The 18,497-nt window shown below is 47.7% G+C and overlaps 1 protein-coding gene across 1 annotated transcript in view; it reads left to right on the forward strand.

Annotated features, from left to right (window-relative positions):
* Positions 1-18,497, forward strand: part of DNAH9 (dynein axonemal heavy chain 9) — a gene marked incomplete at both ends in the record, with an annotated part of 158,001 nt that overhangs the window by 81,035 nt on the left and 58,469 nt on the right. The window contains 4 exon segments of the mRNA XM_080629257.1: positions 6,234-6,422; positions 8,255-8,490; positions 10,985-11,107; positions 13,107-13,311. Coding sequence (XP_080485383.1) covers positions 6,234-6,422; positions 8,255-8,490; positions 10,985-11,107; positions 13,107-13,311 — 753 coding nt within the window.

Below are 18,497 nucleotides of genomic sequence, written 5' to 3' on the forward strand. Positions count from 1 at the left end.
AGGAGAACCACAGCAGCAACCGTTGAACTCTTGAAACCATGAAAGCCTTTAGGAAGTGGTTGTGCTCAAATGGCTTTGGTGTTGCATGAATGGGAGAGACCCTGCGTGGCTCTGCCCGAACATCAGTGGGTGATGTTGGCCACTGCCAGAGTTATTGCAGTCTTTTATAGATACTAAATGTTAGGATGTTTCAGTGGGTGGGCTTCAAGTCTCTCATCAAAGCAAACTGAAAACAGTAAAAGGAAACCAGAGGGTGCGTTAGGGTGCAGCCTGATCTGGGCATCAAGAGAACTGTGTGGAGGAGGTGGTTTGATGTTTTGGGGCAGATGAAGGATATCACTGGACTTTCTACTTTGATTGCATTGCTGTTCTTCAGCAGCAGCTTGCTGAGGTTTATAAGCATTTTCATTTAGATGGAATTTGGACATCGGCTCAAGTATGGGGCATTGCTGTAGTGGGGACCATGATCAGTCATGTCCTCCTGTGCTCCCAAAGGTGATGTCCAAGGGTGCTGGGAGGCAGTTTTGCTCTGCGTTTGAAAGTGTGGAGAGCTTCCCCACATAGCATCTGCCTGTGCACTCAGATGAGACAGAGTGAACATTGTTCTCTCCATAGTTCGCCAATATTGTTGTCTTCTATGCCCTAGATGCTGCCAGGACGTGCTTTTCCCCAGGTTGAAACACAGAATCCTAGAACCATACAATAGTTAAGGTTGGAAAGAACCTTAAGATCATCTAGAGCACCCTTTGCTTTCATCATTAGAGATAAAGCAGGTGGAAGCAAATCTTCCTGCAGCTAGGATCACACAAAACTGAAGCATCATACAGCTGGCATAGTCTCTGCAGTGGTGAGGAAGATGAGTGCTGGGCAATACCCTGTGGTCAGCTAGAAGAAAGCGGTGTGGGTTTTATTGATCTCTAGCTGGTAAACATCATCTGCTGGGTAAAGCATTCAGCCTGATAGTCATAAACACTGATAACAGATAAGAAGCTGAGAGCTTGGGGATGCCGGTGTCAACCCTGAGCTTTTATAAGGCAGGGAAGGATGGTGTGGGATTGTTCGTGTTCTGGTTTTATCTGTGGCTTGCTGAGAGATGAGGATACAAACAAACACACAAAGCGCTACTGAGTCTCCTGTTGTTCTGAACAATATATGGTCTAAAAAAGGAGTGCGATAGCAAACAAGGGTAGAAAGCCAGGTATCATCTGCTCTCTTCAGTGTCTGCTGCTGCCACATCTCTAAATGCAAGGATTTGGAACGAGATCCGAGTGGTGCTTGGAGCTCTCCTAATGCTGCAGATAGGCTCAAAACCTCACTTTCTGCTGCTCCCTCAGTCCCAGCCCCCTTAACCCTACCCAACTGTTCCAGAAAAACACTGGAGAAGATGCAGAGATGTAGCAGCCCCGTTTAGTAGTGCATGAGCAACCCAACCAGTGCTTCCTGTAGATACCTCCATGGCTCTTGTTTTGGGACTGGAACATAGATGGAGGAACCACCTGAGGCTCTGAGCTGTGGTTAGTTTACCAGAGGGGATTTTCATCTCTTGCTGCCACAGTGCGGGCTTTAACTTCCCACTTGCATGGAACTTTTTGCAACACAACTTGAAACACATTGCACAGACACAACCGCATCAAGCCTCAGGACCTGCAGGCAGCATTAGCCCCTGAGGAGCAAAGTCATCCAGACTAAACCCAGAAACTCTTGTGTCTCATTTCATATGGGAGATGAGCATGGGCTGTTGGCTCAGACTCTTGCCTGGAGCTGAAATCTCTGAATGAATGCTCCCTGGGCTCCTGTTTGAAGCTTTAATGGGGGACAACATGGCTCTTCCCAGCAAAGAAAGCAAGGTAACTCTGGCTTCTCAGCACACAGCAATGCACAAGTGCCAGGGGTCTCTGTTTACTGTGGATCATATGGAAAATGGGAAATGTTTAGGACCAGGGATGATTTAAAAGTCTGGGTAAGGCCAGGGTTACTTCTGCTGGTGGAAGCTTGTTGGGAGAGGAGGAGAAGCACTTGGTCCCTGGAAAATCAGCTGTCTCTGCCTGTGGCTGGGATGTGAGCTGCAGCATTTGTATTGTGGGTTAACAGAGAATCTGTTCACTTAGAATGGACATCCAAGACATCCGAGAAGTCACCTGTGTGACTGTGGGCAGAAATAATTCCCAGTCTTGGAAATAAAGACGTTTGAGGCTGTATGAAGAACACACCTAGCTGAACACAGATAGCGTTGCTTTGGATTGAAAAATCAATCGAGAGGATGAAGACAAGTTGAACCTTAGAGTGCCCTCCTTTTAGTTTGGCATCTTATGAACTTACATAACTTAAGGAAGATGCTTTAGGACCCAAGGGACAGGAATCAGGGAATACCAAGGGGTTTGTGCACCAGAGGGTGGCTGCTGGGTGGTATTTGTGAGTGGATATGTGCTAATGCAGCAGATGAAATACCATGATGACAAATGCAAAGTAATGCTTGCAGGGCAAGTGAGCTGTAATCATGCATTTACATTGATAGGTTCTAATTGCACTATTGTCACTAGCAGAAGAATTCTTGGAGTCGCTGCAGAGAAACAGCAGCGTAGCACTGGAGGAAGGAAGGCAAACTGAGTATTAGCAATTGGTAGGAAAAAATCAGGAAGCAGAAGTTAAATGATCATTGATTCAGATCTATCATGCTCATCTATCAGCAGCTTTTGTGCTGAACACAGTCATCTTACCCCAAGTCAGAAGCCTGTAGGCGACCTAGAAAAGCTACCACAAAGGATGTAGTCACTTTCCTATGTGAAGAGAGGCAATGAATTAGAACTTTTCATTTTGGAAAAGAGATGGTGTCGAGGGGATGGATGTGACAGAAGCCTATACAATCAGGACTGGTTTGCAGAAGGTGGGTAGGGAATGATTGTTCACTATCCCCTATTATCAAAGAGCTAAAGATAATAAAATGAGGTGGCTTTTAATTTGCCACTTGCTAAATAAACAGGATTCCAATGACTTCTGTAGGATCTGAGGTGGAAAGATGGAGGAAGCGGACCTTTGTGCGCTCTGTTCCTGGAGCTGAGATGAAGGATAGCTTAGGTATAATCCTTCAGGGTAATTGCGAACTTAAAAGTAGTGCTTTGCTTTTTCAACAAGTAGGATCATGTGAAGAACAGATATGGGGCCTCAGACCAGGGTCTGCCCAGCTTCAGCCCAGGACAGAGGAGGAACAGGGCAGGTATATCCCATGCTGCCTGATCCCTGATACTTTCCAGCCTTCGTATGCTCCACTCTAAAGAATGTGGCTATCCATGGTAAGACAGAACTATAAAAATGAGAACGTAAAACCAGGAATTCCCACAGATTAAGAAGCATGACTGTAATTGAAGTAACTGGATGGTTTGGGTAAGGGAAACACAGGAATGGGATGAAATTCAGTAATACAAGATGCAGACATGTACCTATGGATTTATAACAGATCGATTGCCTCTAAAGCAGGTTGCTACATTGGTAGCAACCAGTGAGGACCATTTGAATTGGTTCAGGCTCTACCCTAGGGAGAGCTCTGAGGTTAAATGGGGCAAAGAAGGCCCCGCAGCCTCTCTGCTCCTGGAAGGAAGCAGGCTGGGAGAAGCCTGGTTCACTGTTTTCACTGGATCGAAGGGGCAGATTTGACAAGGCAGAAAGGCCACCAGAGGTATTTTAGGAGGTGTATGTTAGTCCCTGTGTTCATCAGAATAATCACAGCAAGCTGGATGAGCTGGGGTGTGAACAGGTCAAACAGTTCCTCAGTAATACCAATGATGGAGGCTGTCTATAAGGCATTGTAAAAATGATACGGAGTGGTGGAGGTGTGAAATGCCGGGCAGATAAATGTAAAGTAATGTCTATTGGAAAAATCAAGTTTCACTTTTCGTGTTCTGTAAGGTGATGCTGAATTATCATTCAGGAATGAAATGATGCAGTTGAGAGTTCTGTGAATATGGGCTCTGTGCTCCCAGAGGCAGCAAACCCCAAAGCCAGGCCAAAATGGAACATTAGGGCTTATTAGGAAAAGAAGAGAGAACAAGACAGGGCAGAATCACACCCTCACAATATAAATACATTCTAAATAAATCTTGCTGTATTTCTGCCTGCTTCCCTGGACCTCAAAGGATGTGGTAGAATGGCAAATGGTGCAGGGAAGGTAACAATAAAAAGAAACCAGATAATAAAGATTACATCATTCAATAAAGAATTGCAAGGAAATGGATTGCAAGGACAATCAAAGGGCTGCTTTTGTGTGAGGAATTGTTGAATAGGCTAAAGCTCTTCAGCCTCAAAAGGAGACAGCAGAGGGGGTATCAAGGGCTTGAAATCATAAGTGGTACAGAGCAGGTGACGTGAAGATGGTTCTTCACTGTTTTTCCACTGTGTGAATGGGCTTTAGCAATTGAAAAGTTCAGGCAGCACATCAAAGAACGTACTTTTTTAACAGAAAGCATTGCTAATCTGCCTATCTCCTGACCACAGGATGCTGGAGATGCCAAAAGGTGGGTTTGTATCCGTGGCAGCTGAGACTCAATCGTGAAGGAAAAATCAGCACTAGCTATTCAGCACAAAGATATAAACTCTGTTTCAGAAGGTCCTTAACTCTCTAATTGCGGGAAGGTGGGAGATTGTCATGAGCTATTATTACCACAGGCTCATTTGTATGGTCTTCCCAAGCCAACTGCTAAGGGCTGCTGTCAGGAGACAAGATGCCAAAGGAGGTGGAGCTTAGGTCTGGCCTGGTAGAGCTGTTCCCGTGATTATGGATTTCAGAAGGGAAGGAAATTAACTTCTTTTGCTTAGCCAAGCAGAGCACATTGCCTGGGAAATGATGGCTGTTTATAAAACCTGGAGGCACACAAGAGGGTGAGAGGTGAGCTTTTCCCAAGGAGCAAGGGGTGGGACAAGAGGAACTGGCCTCAAGCTGCACCAGGGCAGGTTTAGATGGGGCTGAGGACCAATTCCTGCCCCAAAGGGTGCTCAGGCATTGGAACAGGCTGCCCAGGGCAGGGCTGCAGGCACCGTCCCTGCAAGTGTTCACACCCCGTGGAGACGAGGCCTCAGTGCCATGGGTTAGTGGTGGCCTTGGCAGTGCTGGGGAATGGATGGACCTGATGAGCTTGAAGGGCTTTTCCAGATGAGCTGATTCTATGATTCTCTTGGAGCTGGAGGAGGCTTTGCAGGAGAACCAATGGTGTAAACTGGCCAGGAGTAAATTGGTGTTGGAAACCAGAGGGTGGCTGCTAACCCTCTGCAGCAAGATTCTGCCAGAAACAGGACTTGGTCAACTTTGAACACGTGATGGTGGAATTCAGGATGGATCTGAAGGTGGTGCCTTGCCATGCTTGGGACCCGTGTTCTGCATATCAGCTTAACATGGCAAAATAACCCACTTGAGGGGAATTAGTTATTTGAGGTATTCATGAGGCTCATCACAGAGGTTTGTGTTAGAGATGATCGTATTTAACATCTAACAGTGACCTGGAAGGAAACAGGATAGTATGAGCCACATGTGTAGCACTCGCTGTCTGGGGAGGTTTGCAGAAAAGAAGGATGTAAAGGAACTGAAGGATGCGTTGTGGTCAGATTTCCAGGCTGTGGTTCTCGGTAGATCAACCTCAAACTTCCTCCTTAAGTGAGTGTCTGTGCATGTAGAGAGATCTCTTACTTTACCAGGAGGTGCTCTACCCTCTGCCAAGCCGGGGAGCCCTCACTTGAGCTATTTGTGCGCTGGATGCTCATGAAAAATGTCTTTGAGGAAATGTTTTCTGGTCAGTGCCTTAAGGAAAATCCCAGTGTAGAGCCAAGGGAATTGTGATGAAACTCCCATCTGCCTGGGGGAGTAATAAATTGTCCGCAATAGCTGAAGGTTGTGGCTGCTGGAGAGGAGTGCGCTGTGTGAGAGGGTGTAATGGGGTGTGAATCTCTGGAATTGGGGCCGCCTCAGAAATCCTCATCATTCCTGCTGCGGAAGGAAGTGATGGATCCTCCCTTGATGGCTTTAGAGAAGTCCTGGAGCAGACAGCTGAGATTTGACTGCAGTCTTTCACTGAATGGGATGGGGAGGGGGGGAGGAAAGGGGGGTTAGCATGGAATATTTCCCATCCCCAGGCTTTAAACTTTAGCAAATGACAATTGACAACAGGAACAAGGTCTGGACTTGGCCAGATCCTGGGGTGTTGCTTAAAGAACCGCTGTAATGATCAATTTGACTTGGGAAATTGTAGGTCGGGGGACTTGCCTCTGAGGACGTGAGATGGGCTGAAGCCGTGAAGGACTTCAAACGGCAGCACAGCACGTTGTGTGGAGATGTCTTGCTGATCACAGCCTTTGTCTCCTACCTGGGCTACTTCACCAAGAAATACCGACAGGACCTCCTGGAGGGGATCTGGAAGCCGTATTTGCACCAGCTGGAAGTAAGACAAGACCTGATTGCTCTGAAAAGCTGTTCTTACCAGAATTAACAGAAATTCTGATGTCCACAGGGGATCCCCCAAGTGAATGGGTCCCCAAATGAGGGGCATCCCTGTGCCCCCACCAAGTTGGATTGAGGAGCAGAATGTAGCCACGCTTGATTTACTCCTCTCTGGGGAAGATGTGGTGTCCTTGCTCCATGTAAGTGACCCTATCCCTCTATGCAGAGGACAATCTCCAATGCAGCAACCCAAGCATGGAGGTAGTGTGGAGAAGGAGTTGCATAGAGCAGGCTGAGCTCACCACCAGGTCTCCAGTAGGCTTGGAAAGCCTCTGGAAGGGTCTTCGTGCTGGACACAAGCTCTGTTCGTGCTGGCCCTGGCTCTCAGGTGGTTTTACCCATGCTTTAGGACCTGATGGAGACTGGCAAGCTTCAAGCTTGTTTAATATTTCACTGATCTTTAATGGGTGCTCCATGCATTGTAAAGGCAAGTGCTCGGTCTCCTGCAGGATTGAGCTTTTGCCCATCAGTACAGTCACTGGCTGTTATAAATCCTGGTGCAATGCCAAGAAGCTTGTAAGTAAGCTTGCAATGGGGCAGTGATGCCCAGATCAAATTCCTGAGAAAACCAGCAAGTTCTTTAGGATGAGAAAGGAAAAACTACCTTTCGTAGTTCTTGAAACCAAGCCAAAATTTAGGTTTGTAGCAAAAGTTTAGTTAAGAAAAGCAATATTGGTCCAAAACCATGACCTGACTCTGGGCTTAGAAATTTCAAGGAAGTGCCTGTAATTCTAATGCAAAATGAAGGCCCGTTGTGCTCAGATAACTGGCACAGAGAACGTTCTAGTTGTCACACCCACAAATGGCCTCCCATGGCAGAGGAGTGTTTCTGGACCTGCTGATGCTGTTTTGCATCAGGCTTACAAGGGTGTTCATTATGTTCATGATGAGGAGCTGTCTTCCCAGAGAGCTGGTACCAGCAGGTCTGAGGCCACCTGGCTGGGCTGTGGCCCTTCGGGTGCACAGTGTTGTGCAGGCAGAAGTCTTTGAGTTACTTGCATAGTTCGGGTTTATTTACAACAGAATTGGGAAACATTGAATGCTACATCAAAACTATCCTGTAGAATGGGAGGCCAGAAAGCCAACCGTATCCTGGGCTGCATCAAGAGGAGCGTGACCAGCAGGTCGAAGGAGGTGATCCTGCCCCTCTGCTCTGCTCTCGTGAGACCTCACTTGGAGCATTGTGTGCAGTTCTGGTGTCCTCAACATAAAAAGGACATGGAACTGTTGGAACAAGTGCAGAGGAGGCCACGAGGATGATCAGGGACTGGAGCACCTCCCGTATGAAGACAGGCTGAGAAAGTTGGGGCTGTTCAGCCTGGAGAAGAGAAGGCTGCATGGAGACCTCAGAGCAGCTTCCAGTATCTGAAGGGGGCTGCAAGGATGCTGGGGATGGACTCTTCATCAGGGACTGTAGTGACAGGACAAGGGGTAACGGGTTCAAACTGAAACAGGGGAAGTTTAGATTGGATCTAAGGAAGAAGTTCTTTACTGAGAGGGTGGTGAGGCACTGGAATGGGTTGCCCAGGAAGGCTGTGAATGCTCCATCCTTGGTGGTGTTCAAGGCCAGGTTGGATGAGGCCTTGGGTGGCATGGTTTAGTTTGGGGTGTCCCTGCCCATGGCAGGGGGGTTGGAACTGGATGATCTTAAGGTCCTTTCCAACCCTAACTATTCCATGGTTCTATGGTTCTATGTCCTTGCTCAGCTCTGTTGCAGGTCACGCTGGCCACTTGTTGCCAGCACAGAAGGAAGCATTTCTCCTTTCCTCGCAGGTGCCAATCCCTGTAACTCCATCCCTCGATCCTCTGACCATGCTGGCTGATGATGCTGATGTGGCAGCCTGGCAGAACGAGGGCCTGCCGGCCGATCGGATGTCCACCGAGAACGCCACCATCCTCAGCAACTGCGAGCGCTGGCCCCTCATGGTGGACCCCCAGCTGCAGGGTGTCAAATGGATCAAAACCAAGTATGGAGAAGACCTCCGAGTGATCCGAATTGGGCAGAAGGGGTAAACATCAGCCTTATCACATAATAGTACCTTTTACTGGTTATCTGCCCACTTGATGAACAGTGTATATTTAACTGCAACCGTCTGAGCCAGTTACATTGAGGAAAACCCTTACATGGATTTGTGCATTAACTGCTTATTCATTAGCTAAATGATAGAGATTTCTCGTTAAATAGAGGTTCTGTTTAGTGCTTGGCTCAGTTACCATGGAAACTCTTCTGAAACTGAGCATGGAGAAAGCCATTCTGAGCTGGAGGCTGAGCTACACATAGGACTGTGGCATCCTCCATTGGGCTCATCTTATAGAATCATAGAGTAGTTTGGGTTGGGATGGACCTTTCTCATCTAGTCCTTTCGTAGATTCATAGACCCGAAGGCTGGTTTGTGTTGGAAGGGAGCTTAAAGCTCCTCCAGCTCCAACCCCTGCCACGGGCAGGGACCCCTTCCACTGGAGCAGCTTGCTCCAAGCCCCTGTGTCCAACCTGGCCTTGAACACTGCCAGGGATGGGGCAGCCACAGCTTCTCTGGGCACCCTGTGCCAGCGCCTCAGCACCCTCACAGGGAAGAGCTTCTGCCTTAGATCTAACCTGAACTTCCCCTGCTTCACTTTGAACCCATCACCCCTCATCCTAATGAAGAATCCCTTTTGAGCATCCTTGTAGGCCCCCTTATGTGTCGTGTCCTGACTCAGTTTCACCCAGGAGGGTGAATAGGGCTTTCTACTTGAAAGAGAGACTAGGCCAGGATGTGGAGGTTGAAGCTGCCATGAGGGTCACCATGCCCTGAAGACCAGCTGGGTGAACCCTGCTCCCATGCTGGCACCAGCTGGGAGGTTCTTATTGCAGCACCCTTGCATTGATCTGGCTAAATCTTCTATGGGAAGGCTTTTCCCTCCTGGCTCTTATCAGCAAACAAACTGGTCTTCTGTCGTCTCAGTTTGCACCTATTTCTACCCACTATGGAGAAGACCCAGAGTCAAACCTCTGCCTGCATAGGAGCTCTGAGATTATTTCTTTTAGTAAAGAGCAAAGCATTGGCAACAGGCGAGAGGGACCCAAGCTTAGTGCCTGCAAGTAGATTTGGAGATGTCTTGGGGTTGCCCAGGTTGTTTTGCTGGTGTCTCCTCATCTTTCATCATAGAAAATAACAAGAAGTTATTAGGTTTGATCTTGTGCTCAGTTTTCATTAGAGCACATTTCTGTTTCCTGGCCAGCCTGGTCACCATGCCTTGCAGTTATCCAAAGCAGTCCGTAGCAAGGTAAGGATCCCAGAGGAGGCACCCTAATACAAACCTCCAAGATGGAACAGGAGGAATAGACCCTGTAATATCCATGTGCTGCCATTACAGCTTGGTGGACAAACACAGCATGTCTTTTTCCCCTCCCTCCCCAGCCCCACACCAGGCCAGCAGGTACTTAAGGGAGTTCTGTGTGTTGCTGTGATGTCTCAGGGCCACTGGCTAAAAGCATCATTCGCTGCCCCATTACAGTAAATAAGGGAGTGTTTCAACATCTGGGAAATGGTGCTGCTTTGCTTTCAAATGCTTTATGAAGTTTAAACCCACCCTTTTCTCTCCTTCAGGAAAGGGCCATTGAGCAGCTTTGGGGCCAGCTGCTGCCATTCTCTATTTCTGTGTATAAAATCTTTCTGGACTCAGAAAAGTAGGGGCTGCTGATCAAGGATGGGCTTTGCATTGTGTCAACATATTCCTTTAAAAGCTGGTTTAAAGGTCACTCTGAACTTCATGTCTTTGATCTTTCTGTCACCTCTTGAGGTCCCAAACTCTCTAGCTTAGATGGGGAACCTAAATTTAGCCAGTAGAGTTAGCTGGACCCATTCAGTGCAGCAGTGATGGTGTATCAGCACCTGGAGCACCCTCACCTCCTGCCTAGGGCCCTTCTCTCCTTTTTGCAGAGAAGGGAGTTGTGTGAAGTGCAGAGCAGCCCTGAAGGAGAGAGCACAAGCACCTGACCCTGCTCTTCCTGGTACAAAGCATCCCAATGCAGGGCATCTCCAATTCCCAGTTAGGCACTGGACAAAGGGGCCCAATTCCCTCGTGAGGAAAGAAGCTGTGCTAAATGTGACCCTAAACACTGGGCAAAATGGAGCTGAAACTTGCTCTTCATCCTTGTTTTTACACAAGATGAACTGCACCAGTGGGTTCAGGGAAGCAGAGTTTTTGTCAATAACAGCTCCAAGTTGTCCCACCCTTGTTTTCTGATGTCCAGGGTCTTTTCCTGGGAAAGAAGAAACAGTTCTTACTGCTTGCCCTTTGGAGGTCTGTGACCTAATTCTCTGGACAGCCAAGACTCTGCCACTGCCACTTTTTGCTCCATATGTTGAAACCATCCTCACCTTTGTTCTGTCTTGCAGCTGCTGGCATATGCACATAGCTGCCATTGCAGTGTGGAGCATCCTCTGTCCCCCTGGCATCCTTGCTGCAAAGCGTCACATCCTGCTTTGCTGCAGTGGGTACCAGTGCTGTTTCCCACAGGTATTTGGACACGCTGGAACAAGCCCTGGCTGCGGGAGAGCTGGTTTTGATTGAAAACCTGGAGGAATTCGTGGATCCAGTTTTGGGGCCGTTACTGGGGCGAGAAACGATCAAGAAAGGAAGGTGAGCTTCGAGGGAGTTTAATGGTGTGTGTGAATGGGCTCTTTATGCTGTTGTGCATGTTGTGATGTCTTCCTGACATCAGAGTGTGGTTGTTCGTACACAGCAGCACTAACATCCTGCCTTCAGAAGGGAGGGCATTTCAAATCAAGCAATCACAGGTAATTCAACCATAGAAAATAAACCTTCATATTCCATTTTGTTGGAGAGTGTCATTCAAACCTCATGGAAAAGAGAGGCCTATAATTCTGCTTTTGTACAGTGACCTTGGGGTCTGTATTTGGCTCTTCTGCCATTGAATTATTGCCAAAATAGCTGTTGCTGTTGTGAAAAAAGTAACCTTGGAGTTTAGCAACCACTGCACCTCGCTTAGGAATACAGCGACAGGGTTAAGCACCAGGAATATAGAAGTGCTTGTAATGAGGTCACGTTCGTCATGGCAGATGTTGGTCACCCTCCAGCACAGAGGGCAACAAGAGGGACTTCAGTTTTCCCTTCTTTCTGTCTGTAAAGTAACGGAAGCATGTTTTTAGTGTATGCTTAAATAATGGGAACAAATTGAACCGTGTGCTCAGCACTGAAGGTGATTCAGGGGCTGTTTTGATGTTGTTTTGCTGGCTTTCACAGAGTGCAGTCTGCCTTTAGAAGGATGTGAATCCTTTGGGATGCTGGAAGTCTCTGCCACGGACAGCTCTGCTGCTCACAGCAGCCTGCCACGGGCTGAGCATTGTGCCTGCTGCACTAAAGAATGAAAAGCTGCTAAGCTCTGCTTTTTGCATTGCTTAAGTTCTTTGAAGAGCATTTCCCTACTGGCCTAAAATATGCCGGGATGATGTGAACTGCTGGGAAAGGCAAGGTGTGGAAAGCCTGCACGGTAAAAGATCGCAAGGAGCAGGGCTGATTGTGGGGTCAGCTGCAGGAGGGTGCATTTCAGAGGTAATGATGGTCCTAGTGAAGGGGATTGAAATGTTTGAAGGTGGAGATGGGGCTACAGCAGAGGTGGTGGGACTCCTGAGCCCCCTGCAGGGAAAAGCTCCGTCACCTCTTTTGGGGCTGGATGTCCCTGCCCTCAGAACTCCCCATGAGGTCACATCGTTCTTAAGAAGATGGAAAATAAGCCTGAAATAAGAAGTCATTGGGGTTTGTAATTCCCAGGACATGAGCCCAGGCCCCACACACAGATACTGGTAGACCCAGAGCAAGAGGGTTTTCTGAAGTCGGGGCTCTCAGCAGTATTTCTGGGTGATTTCTCTCTGCCCCAGTTTCACAGCTGTAAAAGCAGAGGTAGCCAAGAGAACACCAAGGGAGCTGACTGGGAAGTGTATTCAAATTCCCATCATAGGCCAGCTGCATCCCTGAAAGCATTTCCCATTTCTCTTTTCCTCTGGTTCCCATAGGCTTTGTTAAACTTGGGTTCAGAGGATGTTGATTCCTGTGGTCTCTGTAAGTTCTAGGCCTGATGTCAGCAATGCAGAGCAGGAGAAGGCTGGGTTGATGTTACCTCCCGGGAATGGCAAACAGCCACTTTCCTCATCTGGCGTCACTGCTCAAGCTCAGTGGGACCACAGATCACACTGATCACACTGGTCACTGATCATTCAGATCACTGTGGCCTGATCTGAGCCAACAGACTGGCCGATTTTAGCTGTGGCTACTTAAAATCTCAATGCTGAGAGGCTTTTCCTCCATGGAGCTCCAGCTTTAAGTTAGAATGCAGTCTCTCTAAAGCCAGGAGGGTTTGTGGTTGAACCGGCCATCCTACTGCTGGAAACTGAACCTTCTCTAACACAATCCAGAGTTCAGGGGCAACTCTCTGGGGGTTTTATTGTAACTCAGAAGTGATTCAGGTGTGCCTGAGTTTAAACTTTCTGCCTTCAGAGTGATTTCTGTGTGAAGAGTGCAACATCCCATGCTGGTAGGTGCTACGAACTGGTGCCACTATTTCTCTTCGTGTGAGACATCCTGGAGGAGACGTGTGCTCCTGCTTTTGCTCTAATTGCAGGTACATTAAGATTGGGGACAAGGAGTGTGACTTGAACCCTGCTTTCCGCCTCATCCTCCACACAAAGCTGGCAAACCCCCATTTCCAACCCGAGCTGCAGGCACAGTGCACCCTCATCAACTTCACTGTCACACGGGATGGGCTGGAGGACCAGCTCCTTGCGGCAGTGGTCAACATGGAGAGGCCTGACTTGGAAGAGCTTAAGGTCAGTGGCTGGGATTTGACACTTGGAGCAAGTATAAATAATAGTCATGATAGGAGCATTAATAGTAATAATTCATAACCATTATTACTGTAATTAAAGAGCATTTTATGTGCAAGGCTGCAGAGGTGGCTGTGCTCACCATAACATCAGGAGGTTTCCCTTGAATGGCAAGTACTGAAGAGTCTTCTTCTTCACTCTTTTGTTTTCTTGGTATTTTGGGAACTCTTAAACTGCAACCTCAAGTATTTTCCTCCAAAAATTTGGGTAAGAATCTCTTTCTGTTCCTCCTCTTCCCGGAAATGGAAGCTGAGTTTCTCAGTTTATCAGGTTTTTCTGGACTTCACAGATTTCATTTTGTAGGTAGGATTCAGCTCCCTTCATTTGAGGCATTAAGGGTATAGGATTCCCACTGTAAGTACTGTGAAGCTGGTAATGAATTGTTTCTGTTCCGATCCTTCCTCCCCCTTACTTGTAACAGGCCAAAATGTTCTCCCTCCCTCCCTTAATAAGTATGGCTTCAGTTTCAAGAGGATTTTTCAAGGAAAATCCTTTGTTCCAATGGCACATTTCACAACGAAATTAATATGTCTCATACTAAATATTTACTGAGATTGGGAATACATTTACTGCACGTGTTCAGTCAGGCCAGGCCAGTTCTGTAACAATCTTTTCATTTAATGAGGTTTTAAAGCATTTTAGCTCTGCAGCCTTAATGATGCATTTAGTTTTAACCAGGCTCCCATGTTAATGAGCCAAAAGAGGGCATCAAAAATACATCATGAGCTGGTTTAATGTGTGAGCCCTGGGTCTGGGCTGGCTCTGCGAGAGACCCACAGCCTCTTGGCCAGGAGCCCCTCGCACAGGCTGGGCCCAGGGTTGCAAATGGAACTGGGGGTGGCCACGGTTAGCACAGTGGTGGCATTAAGTGCTGGGATGTTAAGGACCATTCCTCCTCGCCTCAGCAGCATTGCAGTTAATGGCTGCTGTCAGGATAAGAAAGACAAATTCACTGTCATGTGCACTCAACAACATAGCCAGGCTCTGAGAAGTGGTAACTCACATTCAGCAGCACTTCCCTCCTGTGCTCTGCAAGGGAAAACAGTGACAATGATGGGAGTTAGGGCTCACATCTTCTGAAGTCCCCCCTTCTTCAGGGCATGTGTGCTGTGGAAGAAGGAGCCAGGGAAATGCGTTCCCAGATGAGCTATGCCACTGGCATGAGGGATATGGGGCTGAGGTCTTTAGAAAGCACTAAGCAGAAACAGATTGGTGTGGGATGTAATTTCCTTTTCCTTTAAGAATATTTAAGTCCTTTTTCTCTATATCACCAAAGGAAGATAATTCCAGGGCCCACTATCTCTCCCTCTCATCTACTTCCCTTCTGCTACAGTCCTGCTGCCCCTGCAGATATCAAGGAGGAGAAACCCAGCCTGGTATTCCTGATGTGCTGCTGGATGGGGAACAGTGTCCAAAACATCTCTTCCCTGCTGGGATACAAGCAGGGATTTGTCCCTTCAGACACAGGGAGGGGGGCTGGCAGTGGCTGATCCCTGTAGTGACTGCTGGCCAGGGGCTCTGTACTTTCTTCTGCCCCCAGTCTATTTACTGATGTGAAAAATGCCACTGGACTGTTGTCTCCTGGATCCTTGAAGATACAGATTTGAGTCATTGGATTCCCGAAAGGAAAGGGCACTTTCCTGGGTGTGTTTTAATCCGTCCTCTCTACCCTGGGACAAAAAGGACGTGTGGTGTCTGGGAAAGGTTTAGGGCTCTGGCTCATGGGCAGATGGAGGTGACTCCTACAGTACTGCACAGTAGTTACTGAGCTCCAAATCTTGTCATAGGGAAAGAAGGAACACACGTAATATGTGGAGCCCAGAAATTATTGTTAATAACCTAATCAAAATTCATCAAACAGCTATTATTAATCCAATGATGATAACACTAACGTTGTTTAAAATGCTTTCTCAACACAGTCTGTTTCCATAATCCTTTTCTTCATTGATTCCCCATTATTCAGTCTTTCTGTTCCTTCTTGCCTTTGAAGCTGTCTTTATCTGATTGACAGGATTGCACTCCTGTTACGATGGGTGTTCAGGGTCTGAGACCACATTTGCACTCTACCATATTTTGCTTGTACAGACAGATCAATCTGTCCAGAATAACTACTTGCTCTGACTCTAAATGAAAGCCAGGCTAACCCAGCAGTGACCTGGCTGTGAGGCAATCAGAGCTAGGGGAAGCTGAAACCAGTTTAGGTCAAGACAATCAAAGCCAACTCCTGAGACCTCCCTTCTCAGGTCAGCACAAACCCTCTGGCCTTTAACTAGTCATCTGCAATTCGCTTTTGCAAGGATGACATGGTCTATGTGCTGGTGGTGCTGCCCATGGTCCATGTAGTCCTACCAGGATTGGTTTCAAGTATCTTCCACCTTCCCCTGACTTCACTGTTTGGACTGAAATGTCTCAAGTTGTGTTTGCTTCACATTCATTGTCTGTTTCATGCTGAGAACAGCCTTAGGATGACTTTTATGGCAGCTGTGTCATGGTGAGTAAGCCATGACTTAGGGTCCTGCCTCGCTGGTTCATTAGGTGGAGCATGTGAAAGTCCCTGCACCTTTAGGCTGTCATGGCCAATGTTGAGCTCCTTTTTCAGGAAACAAATTGCTCTGCAGGAACGGACTCAAAGTACAGGGGTTATTTTTTTCCCCCTCTGGTTTGTGATGTTAAAACAATACAAGAAACCCAGCAGAAACAGCAAGGAGAGGAAGCATTGCTGAGCTGGGAAGGGCTTGGCCATGAGCCCTTCCCTCTGGCCTGTAGCTCTGGTGAACTGTTTTTCCCAATGGAATGACATTTTGAAGGGTCCCAGAGTAACCTGTTTCCCAGAAGTAGCCCTGTTATAGATCAACTGTGAAATAACAGATCATGAGCTCCACTGCAGAAGTAAGAGCTGATGACCTTGCTACTGCTGAAAACAGCAGCACGGATGTGGGCTGTTGTGGGGAATCCAGCGTTGTGTGCACTTCGGAGAGCTCATTTCTGCATGGTGATTGCAAGCTATTGGAGCAAAAATCACACACGTCCTCGTGAATAACTTCAGGGTTTGCGGTCCATGGTCTGCAATCCTAGCTTGCAAAATGTCAGTTTCTCAAGGCGTGTAATGTGCTTGAAGGATGGGAACACACAAAATTAGCCAAGTTAGTTTTCTGTTTCAAGACTGGTAAAATATTTACCTCCATGGGCAAGCTCCTGTGTGTAATGCCTCTAGAACATGCCTTTAAAGCCAGCCATTTATAGCTGAAATGCCAATAAAGGGCATGCTTCAGTGCACACTGCTTGGGTTGACATTAACATGGAATGAGCATGTGTGCAGCAAGTGGATGAAATTTCAGCCCACATATTGAAAGATGACTTATCAAGGCAAGAGTTGGTTTATCTGCTTGAAACTTCTGGCAACAGCACAAACACTGCTGGCTCCTTTACGTGTTGTGGGATTGGAAGAGACACAGGGTCTCATTTCTCTTTACTGGGACTCTCCTAGACCCTGTAGGTGGTTGGGAGTTGTAGGTATGTTTTCCAAGACCTGTCTTTGGAGCTTTAAATCACTTCGCTTAAGTCACTGAGCCTGTCATGTGCCAGTCACCATGGCCCAGAACTTGTCTCAATTCCATGTGCACCACATCTGCTGCTCCATGGAGCTGGCTGGTTTTTGCAGAACTGTAAACCACTCTTTTGCAAATGACTTGAATTTCTTGGTTGTGTCATAGAATCATAGACACATGGAATGGTTTGGGTTGCAAAGGACCTTAAAGCTCTTCCAGTTCCAGCCCCTGCCACGGGCAGGGACACCTTCCACTGGAGCAGCTTGCTCCAAGCCCCTGTGTCCAACCTGGCCTTGAACACTGCCAGGGATGGGGCAGCCACAGCTTCTCTGGGCACCCTGGGCCAGCGCCTCAGCACCCTCACAGGGAAGAGCTTCTGCCTTAGATCTAACCTGAACTTCCCCTGTTTCAGTTTGAACCCATCACCCCTTGTCCTATCTCTCCAGTCCCTGATGAAGAGTCCCTCTCCAGCATCCTTGTAGCCCCCTTCAGACACTGGAAGCTGCTCTGAGGTCTCCACGCAGCTTCTCTTCTCCAGGCTGAACAGCCTCAGTGTTCTCTGCCTGGCTCCATACAGGAGGTGCTCCAGCCCCTGCTCATCCTCGTGGCTTCCTCTGGACTTGTTCCAACAGTTCCATGTCCTTTTTATGTTGAGGACACCAGAACTGCACACAGTGCTGCAAGTGAGGTCTCCCCAGAGCACAGCAATGGGGGAGAATCACCTTCTGCTCTTCACCATTTGAGACATTTCAGGCCAATCAATGAAGTTAGGTGAAGGTGGGAGGTACTTGAAACCAGGCTTGTAAGACACTGTGCCACTTAAATGCAGCCTAAGGATTTAAAATTGTCTCACACTAGTGTTGTACATTCCAGGGTGTTAGCGACTGGCCTCATTAATCTATAGAACAGTCACCAGGCTTATACCTTGGCAGCATCCAAGCCAGATGGACAGCTCTTCCACAGGATGTTTTCTGTGATAGCAGGAAACATCGGCATTCACAGGAGGACTGTACAGTGGAATAACAGAATATACCTGCAACCTAGGAAAGGTGCCATTTCCCTGGCAAGCAAACACACAGAATAGAGCAATCACATTTCATGGGAGAGAGCCTGCTGTGGAGGATCAGTTCAAAAAGGAGCTAGATGAAAGTCTTTGTTTCCACCATGAGCAGCGTTCATGACTGGTACTGCTGCAGCACAGTGCACCAGGAGATCACTTGCACCAATGAGATCTGGAGGCTGGAATACAAATGGGTCTGGCAATCAAGAGGGGCTGGGACTTTGCTCTCAGTTCTGAGCCTGAGATGCACTGTGCTCAGCTCTGGATCCAAGTGGCTTTGCTGTTGGTTTTGCCATCAGGTTTTTAGCCCTGTGGTCCTCATTGCTGCTGTGGCTGGTATCTGTGTGTTCTGGCAAGTATAGAGGTCCACAGGGAGGGGTGAGAAGCAGCAAGGGCTATTTAGGCTGACCAAAGACCAATAAATAGATACTTCTAAGATGGAGATGCAGGATATGTGACTGAGATGGGGGTTGAAGGTCATTTCTTCCTGATTCACTTCCATCATTTTAATACACTTCTAG

The sequence above is a fragment of the Psittacula echo genome (genome assembly GCF_963264785.1).
Source record: "Psittacula echo genome assembly, chromosome: 14".
Classification (NCBI taxonomy): Eukaryota; Metazoa; Chordata; class Aves; order Psittaciformes; family Psittacidae; genus Psittacula; species Psittacula echo.